General features: G+C 38.9%; 1 protein-coding gene across 8 annotated transcripts in view; it reads left to right on the top strand.

Annotated features, from left to right (window-relative positions):
• Positions 1–263: 263 nt before the first annotated feature.
• Abi1 (abl interactor 1) overlaps positions 264–12,036 on the top strand; it is a 122,424-nt gene continuing 110,651 nt past the window's right edge. For 4 of the 8 annotated variants that reach the window (XM_063238049.1, XM_063238045.1, XM_063238046.1 and 1 more), the window contains exon 1: positions 267–527. In XM_063238049.1, the coding sequence (XP_063094119.1) occupies positions 411–527 (117 nt within the window). In that variant the 5' untranslated portion in view covers positions 267–410. Of the gene's footprint in view, positions 528–12,036 lie in introns of all 8 variants that reach the window. The other 4 variants (XM_063238050.1, XM_063238051.1, XM_063238048.1 and 1 more) reach the window with 4 other exon arrangements.

Raw genomic sequence — 12,036 nt, 5'->3', positions numbered from 1 at the left:
TTTCTAAAATCAACTCGTGTCGCCCTCTTCCGGAGCTGCCAGAACACGCGGGTTTTGAAATCTGCACAAGCTGCTTCTGGGCTCTCTAGGCTTCTCCCATTTATGTTTTGGAGGCTCCCTGGGCGCATGCGCTTTCTATGGCTGCCCACCAACCAGAGACTACAATTCCCGGAAGGCCATGCCTCAGGGAAGAAATGAAATCTCGCGCAAGAATGCGGTCCGGCAGCCGTGCGAAGTGGGTGGAACGGGGCGGAGACAGCGAGGAGGAAGAGGAGGAGGTGCCGTCCCACAATACCAGGCGGGAGGGCGGTAGGCGGTGTGTATCCCGGCTGCGAGGTGCTCTGAGCGGTCGCGGACCGTGCTGCCTCTGTCTCTTTAACGCGAGAGGAAGCGATGCAGAGGAGTGGAAAATGGCAGAGCTGCAGATGTTACTAGAGGAGGAGATTCCGTCTGGCAAGAGGGCGCTGATAGAGAGTTACCAGAACCTGACCCGGGTGGCGGACTACTGTGAAAACAACTACATACAGGTGAGGAGCGCGGGCCGGGCCGGGGACCCGCAGGGCGCTGCGGGGCGCCCCCTACCTCAGCCGCCGCCGCCTCTCCTCTCCTCACCTCACCTCACCTAACCGAAGCCGCAGCCACAGCCGCAGCCGCAGCCGCAGCCGCAGCCGGACGGCGGGCAAGGCGGGTGGCTGGGCTGCGACGCAGGAAGTGGCCGCGGTGGGGGAGCTGGCCGGAGCGGAGGGAAACCTGGGCGAGGGAGCGGCCGGAGTCGCCGCGGTCCCGCTCTGCGGCCGGCGCCCTCGGATCCCTGACCACCGGCCCTGGCCCGGCCGCCCGCCTCCTGTCGCCCGCCGCCCGCCGCGCTGCTCCTGAGACGCGGGACTCGAGCGGGGCGCGGGGAAGGTGGCGCCGGCCGGGCGGCGGCGGAACCCAGGGAGAAATGGGGTGCGCGTCGCGCAGGGCGGGGTGGGTGCGATTATGTCAGTTCGGCCCAGAGGGTGTGTCTGTCCGTCTGTGTTTAATTATTTATTTATTTTAAAAATTTTGTCATGAGTCATATTACACAGACCTCCCTGAGGAGAGAAGGAAGCGGGCGTGGGGAGGGCGTTGGAGAGAAGTGAATCGAAAAATTCCTTTGAGGGTTTGTAAATCTGCCTGCTCGTCCATTTTCAAGTAGGGGTTTACCGCCCCCCCCCCATTTTCACTTCCGCCTCACGATCCTATAGTCTCATTATTATAAACACAAATTATTGTTAGCTGCGTGGAAGAATGTCTGCAATCCTCTGTCTTCCTCCACAAGTTCTTACTGTTGGTTTCCTGAGTAACAAAATAGAATGGTGTCCTTGCTGGGTTCCTATTTTCTGAGGTTTCCCTCTTAAGTAAAATGTATAGGAGAGGAATCTAGATAGTTAACAAACATTTGTTTAGCTTTTCAACGTGCTATACCAAGTTTTGTTACCATATTAGAAGATTCTTGGAACTTTATGGCAGTTACAGGTTGTTTGATTTTAGTTTTGATGGTTGGAAATGGTGATTTGATTTGTAGATCTTTAGTTCTGTAAACTCAACAGTTTGTAGCAGAAACGAAGAGAGTACAACAGCAGTTTGTGTCAATATAATGACATAAAAATTTAACTTGTGATTGGTAAAGCAAGACCAAAATGTGCTTTGGAAGATTAGGGTTATTGCAGTTCAGTACCGGAAGTATTTATAAAAGAAGTGCCCCTGTGTGATTATCAACGTTAAGAACGAATGGTTTCTATGTTGTCGAAAGATTTTTCTCTTTATTTTTAGAGGAAGATAATGTTTTCAGAACATTTATAATATTTTGCAGTTTCCATGTTAGTAACATTGTGTTGTCACTTGCACTAGGAATTTGTTTTTTTTCAAGCTTTTTACTTTAGGGATTCTGCTAAGTAAACTTGTTGAATGCCTGCCTTGTCTACTGTATTACTTGGTTTTTGCAAGCTTTATATTTCTCTTTTAAAAACTTTTGAAATCTTGTATAATTTGGACAATTGTTCGAATGTGGAAACTTCGCAAATGTAAAAGTGATCGTGTAGGTTATCGGTATTAAAAATACGAAAACTTTGGTTCAGCTTTACAAGAAAAGTCTTGCAATGGAAGTGAACTTATTTTGCTCAAAAATTTAAAAGGAAGAACCCAAGAAGTTAAATTGTCCCCACTGTAGAAAAGTTCTGTCTTCTCTGTAGATTGCCGCTTGAAGGGTGGCTCATTTTTGTTTTGCATGTTGGGTAATCTTACAAGTATGTGGTGTGGTAACTGCTGTGTGTTGGCAGATGTTGGTAACTAACCTGTTTTAACCTGTCTGTTGACTATTACTTCTTTAGCTAGTTGTGTGCTGAATACTTTTTTTTTTTTTACCCCTTCACTCCTTTCTTTTCCTTATCCTGCCACTATAGTGTAACTTTGAAGCAATTTAAAACTTGCTGATGATATCCCTGATTAAGGTAAGTTGTGTTAGACAATGATGTCAAGGACCACTGTTCCTGCCCTCAAGTTTGCTTGCTTTCTTTGTTTTTTTCTTTCTTTTTTGGTGGTCCTAAACCTGAGTGAGGTATTCTGATCTTAGTGAAAAAGATGAAATTTGTACGTAATTGTGCTTATTTATCTTAATAGTCTTTTAAACTTTGGGCTGCGTGATTGACCCATGCCACTTGTTGCCTTTTTGCAGGGCTTAGACAAGGAGTCAGAATCAGAAGACTAGTGGATGTTCATGTGTTGGGGGGTGGCGCTGCTGACGTAGGTGCTGTGATTGAAGTACAAGTGCTGCTGGAAATGCCCTTGTGTATCTGTTGAGGTCTTTTTGCATGCTATCTGTACTTTGTTTGAGCTGTGAATAATATCTGGCATAAATTTATACCTCCTCTTATGTAAAGTTTTTTTTTGGGGGGGGGAGTTTTTTTTTTTTTTTAAGTGTTGCTGAGCTAAACTCCTGTCCCCTCTTTATGTGAAGTTTATAGTCACTTGTGTGTGGAGAATATTTTTTGTACCTATGTTGAGTGGTTATTGGTTGAGTTATTGCTTGAGTGTTTTTTTTTTTAAATTTCATGAGTTCAATTTCTTGTTTCTTAGATTTTGAAAATGCAGTTATGTTTTATTGAGATGTTCTTTTTTGGCCATAATACAATTGAGTCCATGTAGCAGTGTATTAGCTCTTTTGAATCTCGCAGACTTTATTAAATTGTTTTAGTAATGGCCAAAGTTCTTAAAAGATTCCACTTACAGTGAGTGCCCCCTCTGTATTGAGACTTGAACTCAGGGCCTCTGCACTGACCATACTGAGTCCTTAAAAATTTTTATGAAATGTTTTTGAAATAGGATTTCAATAAGGAACTCAGTTGCCCAGGCTTGCTCAAACTTGCTGTCCTTCTGCCTCAGCCTTGAAGATTGCAGAGTATGTGTGCTGTTGTGCTTTGTTGGACAGGTATTTATTTATTTATTTATTTAGTAAGACAGGGTTGGCTGTGCAGTTCAGGCTGGCCTAGCTCTCACTTTGTAGCACATGGCTGGTCTCGAACTTGGAATTATCCTCCTGCCTCAGCCTTCTGAGAGCTATGATTATAGGCAGGCCCCATCATGCTTGGCCAGACAGAGTTTTATGGGGGGAAAGTTATAAATAATTCTAAAAATAGTCTTTTTTTTTTTTTTTCTCTAAAGAAACTATAGAAATGCCTTTGCTGTTTCTATCTTCTATTTGTTTTGACATAACTGAATTTTTCTGGTGGATTATGACCAGAACAGTCGCTCTTTTTTTATTACCAGGGATCAAACTCATGACCTCATGCTTGCCAGGCAAGTGCTTGTGCTGCTGAGCTATACTTCTGGCTAGTCACTCCTTAACTTGAACACACTTTGTCAGTTTTCTTTGTTCTGCTTTATAGTTCTTACTGCCTTTCCTATGAGAACTATTTTGGGAAGTAGGAAGGAAAGAAAGCTGAGTGGAGTAGAAACTGCTTAAGAAGATGAGTGTGGTGTCTCATGCCTACAGTTTTACCACTCAGGAGACTGAGGCAGGATTATCACTTGTTTGAGGTCAGCCTGGGCTGCACAGTGAGACCGTTCTTAAAAAAATGCTTAAGAATGGTTTCTTAGGATCTGGACTGTTAGGTTGGGTAAGGAAAAAAGTCTTCTATACAGTTTAACTTTTAAATTATCTGGCTGGAATTCTGTCAGCAACTTCATTTGAGGTGGGATATAGGTCAGTGGCACAGGGTTTGATTTCTGGTACCAAAAAAAAAAAAAAAAACAAAACCCAAAAAACTAAAAGAAACAACTATAGAGACTTATTAAAAATAATGTTGAAGAACTTCATTTGGATTAGGAAGTGTGTTCTAATCCAGTGGTTGTAAACCATAGACCACATGGTGTAATTGGTTGTTGTCACTGAAAGTTCTAAATAAGGTTTGCCATCATTGTTAGTGGCAGTAGATGTGTATTACTGAGAATTAGGTGGTTTAACTTGCTTTACTCAATGCCATGACAGTTGCTTTTTAATCTTGGAAAGCAGGTAATTTTTGAGCAGGAACACTTTGGATTTAGTAAAAACTAATCTTTCTGGTATTATACAGTTTATATCAGTTTATAAACTGTGTCACTTAGTTACTGTAAGTCTACTTCTTGCCCACCAGTTTTTTTGTTTTGTATAATCAGTGTTGCTCAGGCTGGCCTTAGACTTCTGAGCTTAAAGAAACCTCCTTTCTCAGCATCCCCAGCTGCAGATGATGGAACTATAGGTGTGGGTGTGCCGCTGCACGGTGTTCTCTCTCAGTGTCCTTTACACACACACACACACACACTCACTCTCTCTTTACTCTTTTTTTTTTTTTTTTTGTCCTGGTATTGGTTGAGTAATCTGTGTTCAGAGACATTAAATATTGAACCTGAAGTTCACTAGCTTATATAGAGAGTGCCTAGAATCAAACCTAGATTTTCAGGTTCCAAACCCTAAATTCCTTTTACTAAATCTTGAATGGGCCACTTACTACAATATAGAGGTTAAAAAGAATTTGTGAGGCTGGGGATTTAGCTCAGCAGCATAAATGCCTGCCTGGCAAGCATGAGGTCCTGAGTTTGATGCCTGGTACCAAAGCAAAAGAAACAAACAAACAAAACAACAAAAAACGAATTTATGAAGAGGATAACAGACCTCAGTGACCATAGGGGATTGGTTGTGGCATTGCAAAGGTACCAAAATTCCTAAGTGCTTAAGTCTCTATATGAAATAAAATTACATATATCCTCCTGTATACTTCAAATCATTTTTAGATTATTTATAAATACATTGTAAATGCTATATGTTTTGATATACTATACTGTGCTGAATAAGGACAAGGAAAAAAGTATGTGTTCAGTACAGATACAATTTTTTTCTTTGAATATTTTGAATCAGTGGTTGATTGAATCCACAATTGCTGAGCCTGCAGATGAGGAGGGCTGACTATAATTAATTATTTTTATTGAATACCTACTGTCAGTCTCCTAGTTGAGTTGTGTTATATTTAATCCATACAGACTGTTAATGATAGGCAGTGCTCTCCTGAAGATGAAACTAGAGGACTTGAAAAGTTAAAAAATTTTGTTTGATCATGCAGTGAGTAGCTGGCTGACAGAATTTCTAACTGGCATACTCTGCAGCCTATGCACTTTTCATAGCACAGTTTCCACTTGAATGAATCTAGAACTCAGACTAGTTCAGGGATGTCATGGAGTAAATAGACTCTTTGGGCAGATCTGGGAATCTCACAAATCTCTTGGCAATGTTTCTTTTAAAAATGTATTTTGAGTTTTAAGTTGCAAATACAAGAATATTTTGAAAGGCTGCATATTATTTGGAGGTTTGTGTCATCTGAAGATGGATCCTGACACAGTGAAGAACTGGCCCCACACTTCCTTGGCCCTTTGTTCTTTTTGTGTCTTTGACTAATGAATTCAGTCCAGGCAAATGAGCAGCTTTGTAAAAGCATAGGTCTATTTTATTGTAAAATAGATATATAGAGAGTGATAATTTCAAGGGAGAAGGTAGGTGATGCCACAAAGGCATCCTAACCAAGTGAGTTTGGATACCTTTTTATACACAGGAAGATTGCTCCTGAAATTGCAAAATGTCTTGTATTCTTTTTTAGAGGGTCATTGTTTCCGTAGGTATGTTATTCATGTAAGAAACTTACAAAAGGTAACTTCTTAATTTGAACCAGGTTCCAGTCCAAGGCAGGAGGGTCTTTAAACATTTTCTTTCCTGATGTCATTGTAGGCTATGGCAGCCAGGAATGCTGTATGCTTTGTTCTAGACTGAGGTATGAAAAGAAATGTGCAATCTTAAAATGTCATCGTGCTCACTTTAGGTCTGAGACCCAGGGAATGATTATAAATATGTTAAACATTGAAGTCTCTATTTCTTAACTGGTAACAGTTGGTAATTTGGACCCTTCCTCCATTGTTGTCCTTTGGGCGTGCTAATACCTATCTGTCTGCCTAACATTTTGTATTAAAACAATGTCTTTATTCTCTTCTTTTCCTTTTGTAACTTTAATACTAAAAAAAGTTCTATATAGGGCACTTTGATTAGTCCATTTAGATGGTGGGTAATACTAATACTTGTTAAGGGGACAGAGATGTTCGGGTAGTTCAACATCTAGCTACTTTTTTTTTTCTGTGTATCTTCTTGCCACATTTATCTTCACTGAGCTTATGTTCTAAGAATTAGACATTTGTGAGTTGACAGGCAAGAATATAGTAGGAAGAATGCTGGTACTGGCACAAGAGGTTGCATGAGTCATTAGGAGGTTATGAAAATAATATCGCTATGAAAAGCAGTAAAAATTGGAATTAAATGATAATTTGGGGGCATTTAAAAAGTTTTGATTCTATTCTTTTCTTCCTTTCTTTCAACAGGATCTTTCTGTGTAGTCCAGACAGTTCTTGAACTTACTATGTAGTCCAGGTTGGTCTTGAACTCACAGCGATTCTCCTGCCTGAGCCTCCGGAGTGCTGGGATTACAAGTTTTCACTCCCATGTGTGGCTTTTAGTTTTTTTTAATAATGTTTTTGAAGTTACGGTTTGATCTCAAGCTGCCATAGCCTCCAAAATCCAGATGTTTGAGATTTTTTTGTTTAGAGGCAGAATCTTTCTATTCCAGGCTGGCCTTAAACTCACTTTGTAACCTGGATTTACACTTTAATTAAAAAGACAACATGGTAATAAATTAGGGGTTGTTTTTAAAAAGTACACCATTAGCTGCGGATTTAGCTCAGGAGTACAAGTGTGTGCCTGGCAAGTGCCAGGTAGTGAGTTTCATCCCTGGTGCAAAAAAAAAAAAAAAAAAAGGACATTATTGAGGGACTGGGGATCTAACTTAGTGGTAAAACTCTTGACAAGTCCTGGGCCCAATCTCCAGCACTACCCCTCCCTCCAAAAAATCTTTGAGAAGGTAAGATCCTAGGAAAATGGAAATTATTGGATATCTATCCCCCATCCACTGGGAATTGAGCCAGCTTAATCTTGCACTGAGCTACATCTGAACTCCATTTTACATTAAAAATTTTGAGATTTGGGCCTTCAGATTACTGATTTGACCAGCCTAGGGGTGGAGACAGTGACCCTTATCACTCAGTCTCTAGGTTGCTTGGATTACAGGTATGCCCCACTATCCCTGGCTGAGATTTGTTTTAAAAAGAAGTAGGCTTGATTATACAAACAGTAAATATCTCTTTCTTTGAAAGAAGACATTTTTTAGTGCTCCTACTCTGAGTCAGTTTTCTTCATTTATGAAATAAAACTTAAAAGTAGTGGGTAGTGAACCGTGTTTGTGAACAAAATCTGAAAGCAAAACAAAACATCCTAAGGAAGGGAATATTAAATATTTTCCAATTTTTGTATGTATCTGTACTTAGCAAAATTTTTATACATAGATGTTTTGCAAATGTTTGTGGAATTGTTTTTTGTTGGCTAAGGAGTATTGGTAGGAATAGTGCATATAAGTATGGCTTAAAGTATAAGTGAACTAATTTTGTTTTATTCTACAATTTATTAGATAGTAATTAAAAACTCATGTTGGCAAATTTCAAGTATATTCAGAAATGGAAAGAATGATATAACGAATTAGGTGTGTTCATTACATAATTTTAACAATGTTTGGCTCATGGTTAGTCTCTTTTCAGATGTATTCCTCTCATACCTCCCTGTTTTCTTTCATGTATAATTTTCTCTAGTTATCAAAGTAATATTAGATAATTGCACATATTTAAAACTTTTTAGGAATACAAAATATGGTTTAGATAGTACAAGTCTCTTGTAATATCACGCTTGTAAATGGCCTTTAAAAATATGTATGGTATACAATTGGTAAACTCATTGTGTACACGAAAGTAGAAAATATTTCAGCTGTATTTTATTTTTGAAAGATTTTTTTGTTTTGTTTAAAGATCTCAATTGACTACATTTTTAGTTCTTGAATCGTTATTATTGTATGAAATAGGATGAGTAATGAGTATTCTCCCATGTTACATTTTAAAAACTGAAAATTATTCTAATAATTCAATGAGATTGTTTTAATTGTTAAATCAAATGGCAATTTTATTCTTACTTAAAGTTTCCTCAATTTTTTTTTTTTTTTCTTTTTTCATTTTTATCGGTACCAGGGATCGAACTCACAACTGCCTGCTTTCAAGGCAGGCGCTTATGCCGCTGAGCTAAATCCCCAGCCCCTCTTACTTAAAGTTTAATTGAAAGAGGATGCAAGATGCCTATTTGGACATTTGTAGTGATTTTTTTTTTTTTGGTACTGGGGATTGACCTCAGGACCTTGTGCTTGCTGAGCACAAGATCCTGTGCCACTGAGCTAAGCCCCTGGCACAATTTGTATGATTTTTAACTGGATCCGAGTTTTATTTATCTACTTGAAACATAAAGGGAACAAAAGTATTAGTGAAAAATGTTACTGAAAGCTTTAATTTACATTTATTACTTTCCTGATGTGTTTTGTGTGATCATTTTTACAGGCTGTGATAAAATTGCATTTGTTACAGTTTAGTTTTTTTTCTGTAAACAGGCAAGTGTGGAAGCTTTTTCAGAATGTAGTATATTTAGACACTGGGGAATAATGGCTTCTTTTTAAATAAGATAAATATATTAATATACATCATGTAGAAAAAGGTACTTCTTTGTTTCAAATATTAGCACCCTAAGACTTAGAGTAACAAATGCTTATTTTAAAAAGCAGTATAACGGAGTGTGTGTATAGATACCATTTTAAAATCATAGTTATCACTCAGGTTCTTAACATAGCCTAGCTCATCATTTTTGCCTTGTCAGTTTATTTTTTCCATTCACCATAAACTATTTAAGACTTTCTCCTCTCTTTTGAAATCTGACTCTTTCCTTTTTTGTTGTTTATTTTGTAGAGAAATAGACTTCATTATATAAGACCTATACTTTCTTACCACTACATCTTCATACCAGCTGGCATGCTCTCCCATCCTGTGATTCTACTTTCTTGTTATAATAGAGGAAAAGTGGCCTGCGTCCCATCCACCCTTGCCTTTCTTACATCTTTCTATTCTTCTCTCTAATGAATTTTTACAGCCAGAATTGAAATATTTCAACACTTTCCCACATTAGAACACTCTCCCTTGACTTTATATACCCATGTAGCAACTGACCCAAGTGTTCCTTCATGGATTAACTAGTTGTTTAAAAACTATTATTGACATCTTTGTACTCACTCTATCTCACTTTGTATTTCACTCTATAACCTTTGCTATCTAGCTTGTCATCTCTACAACATAAAATTATGTTTAGTATCTCCTATGTTGCAAAATTCATTGAACACTTACTTCCATTGTCAATTTATGTTTTCTCAGCTTTATTTTACATGGTTGCACATTCTCTCTCTTTTTTGTATTTTATTTTTTATTTTGAGGGAGATTGAACCTACAGGTCATCCTCTACCATTGCACTGCATCCCCAGCCATCCTTATTTTCCAGAGAGGGTCTTGCTGAGTTGACCAGACTGACTTTGAATTTGTAATCTCCCTACTTCATCCTTCTAAATAGCTGGGATTACACATGTGTGATCACAGTCCTGGTGACTTTTCGTTTGTTTTTGGGTTTGAGACTAGGCTATATTGCTTAGGCTGTTTTCAAATTTACTGTCTTCCTGTCTCAATCTCCAGAACTGGAATTGTAGGCATGCCCCACCACAACAGGCTTACTCTTCTTTTGAAGTTAATTCTCAGTCTTCTGTGAAAACTTTCTTTCCTGTGTTGTTACTATTCTCTGGCTCTTGATCTCTTTTTGCTTCTGAATTGTATAGTAGCTTTGCATTGAAATACTTTATAGTACACATTGCCTTAAATTATTTTATTTATTTTTATCTGCGTTGCCAAATTAGATCTGTTGTCCATTGAGGTTTAGATTGATACATTTATCTGAACCCCAACTTGGGACATCTAGGTTTGAATCACAGGTACCCAAGTATTTTTTTTTTTTTTTTTTTTTGAGGGGGTTATGAGGAATTGAACTCAGGACCTTGTGCTTGCTAGGCAAGCACTTGTACTGAGCTGCATCCCTTGCATAGGTACCTAAGCCTTAAAGATGATAGAAACTGAACTCATCACCTTCTCCCAAGTTTTATTACTATTGTCTACTCACTCAATTATCGGACACTTGTGTATCATACTTTTTTTTTTTTTTTTTTTCTGTACGCTGGATCAAACTCACGACCTTCTGTTTACCAGGGAAGTGCTTAAGTCCCTGAGCTACATCCCCAGCTGTGTGTCTCATTCTTGAATCTTCCAAACTTTTATGTTCCTGCACCATCTATGACAGTATTGTTGTAGCCACTGCTGCCACCTTCCCTTCTTCCCCTCCTTTCCCGCTTCCCAATGTGGCTTGATTTCTTCTTAAATGACCCATATTTATTTGCCTGTTCTGTATTTACTGTACCCAAGCATTCAAAATATTATCTGTTGCTTAGAAAATGCTGTAACTTCCTCTCTTCTTTATATCACCATTTTCCTCCTCATCCTTTATTGACACTGTAGCTGCTTTTTTTCTTTTCTTTTCTTTTCTTTTTTTTTTTTTTTTGCTTTTTGAGACAAGGTCTCACTATGCAGTTCAGGCTGGCCTTCAAGTTACTTCATATCCTAGGCTGGTCTGGAACTTGTAGCTATCCTCCTGTCTCAGCTTCCTGAGTGCTGGGATTATAGGAAGGTGCCACCACACCTTCCACCCCCAGCTGTTTATTTATTTATTTTTTTGTCTTTTTCAGACAGGATCTTGCTGTACAGTTCAGACTGACCTTGAGAGTACTTTGCAGCCTGGCAGATCACAAATTTGTAATGATCCTGCTGCCTCAGCTTCCCAAGTACTGGGGTTACAGGCTTGCACCACCAGGCCCAGCTAAGCCGCTGTGTTTTTGAAAGAGACCTCTATTCATTGGACTGCCCTACTTAAAAATGTTTCATTGATTTCTCAGAAATACATTGCTGTACTCTTGAATGCTGTTGTTTCTCCAAAATTCATGTTGAACTTAAACCTTATAGTGGTGAGTGGAGAAGATGGGGCCTTTTAGGAGGTGTTTGTCAGAGGATAACACCTTCATGAATAGGATTAGATGCCTTTACAAAAGGGTTCAAAGAAGTGAGTTTGGCTCTCTTACCCTTCAGCTTCTTTTTTTTGAGACAGGGTTTCAGTATGTAGTTCAGGCTAACCATGAACTCACAGTGGAGCCAAGGCTGGCTTTGAACTTGCCATGATCCTCCTACTTCAGCCTCTAAGTGCCGGGATTATAGGCATGCATCACTATGCCTGGCTTCTTCAAATTTTATGATAGGAGGATACAGCAACAGACACACATTAGACACTATACACATATTTCCAAATTTCGGTCTTGGAAATATGTGTATAGTCTCTTTGACTGTGAGAAATAAGTATGTGTTATTTGTAAGTCACTCAGTCTGTTGAATTTAGCTGTAGTAATGTAAACAAACCAAGACATACAAATCTCTTAG

This window comes from Cavia porcellus, unplaced genomic scaffold (assembly GCF_034190915.1).
Source record: "Cavia porcellus strain 051 isolate PalLab524CR breed Dunkin Hartley unplaced genomic scaffold, mCavPor4.1 scaffold_27, whole genome shotgun sequence".
In the NCBI taxonomy this organism is placed as follows: domain Eukaryota; kingdom Metazoa; phylum Chordata; class Mammalia; order Rodentia; family Caviidae; genus Cavia; species Cavia porcellus.
Note: the sequence above shows the minus strand (reverse complement) of the source record. Positions and strands in the feature narration are given on the sequence as shown.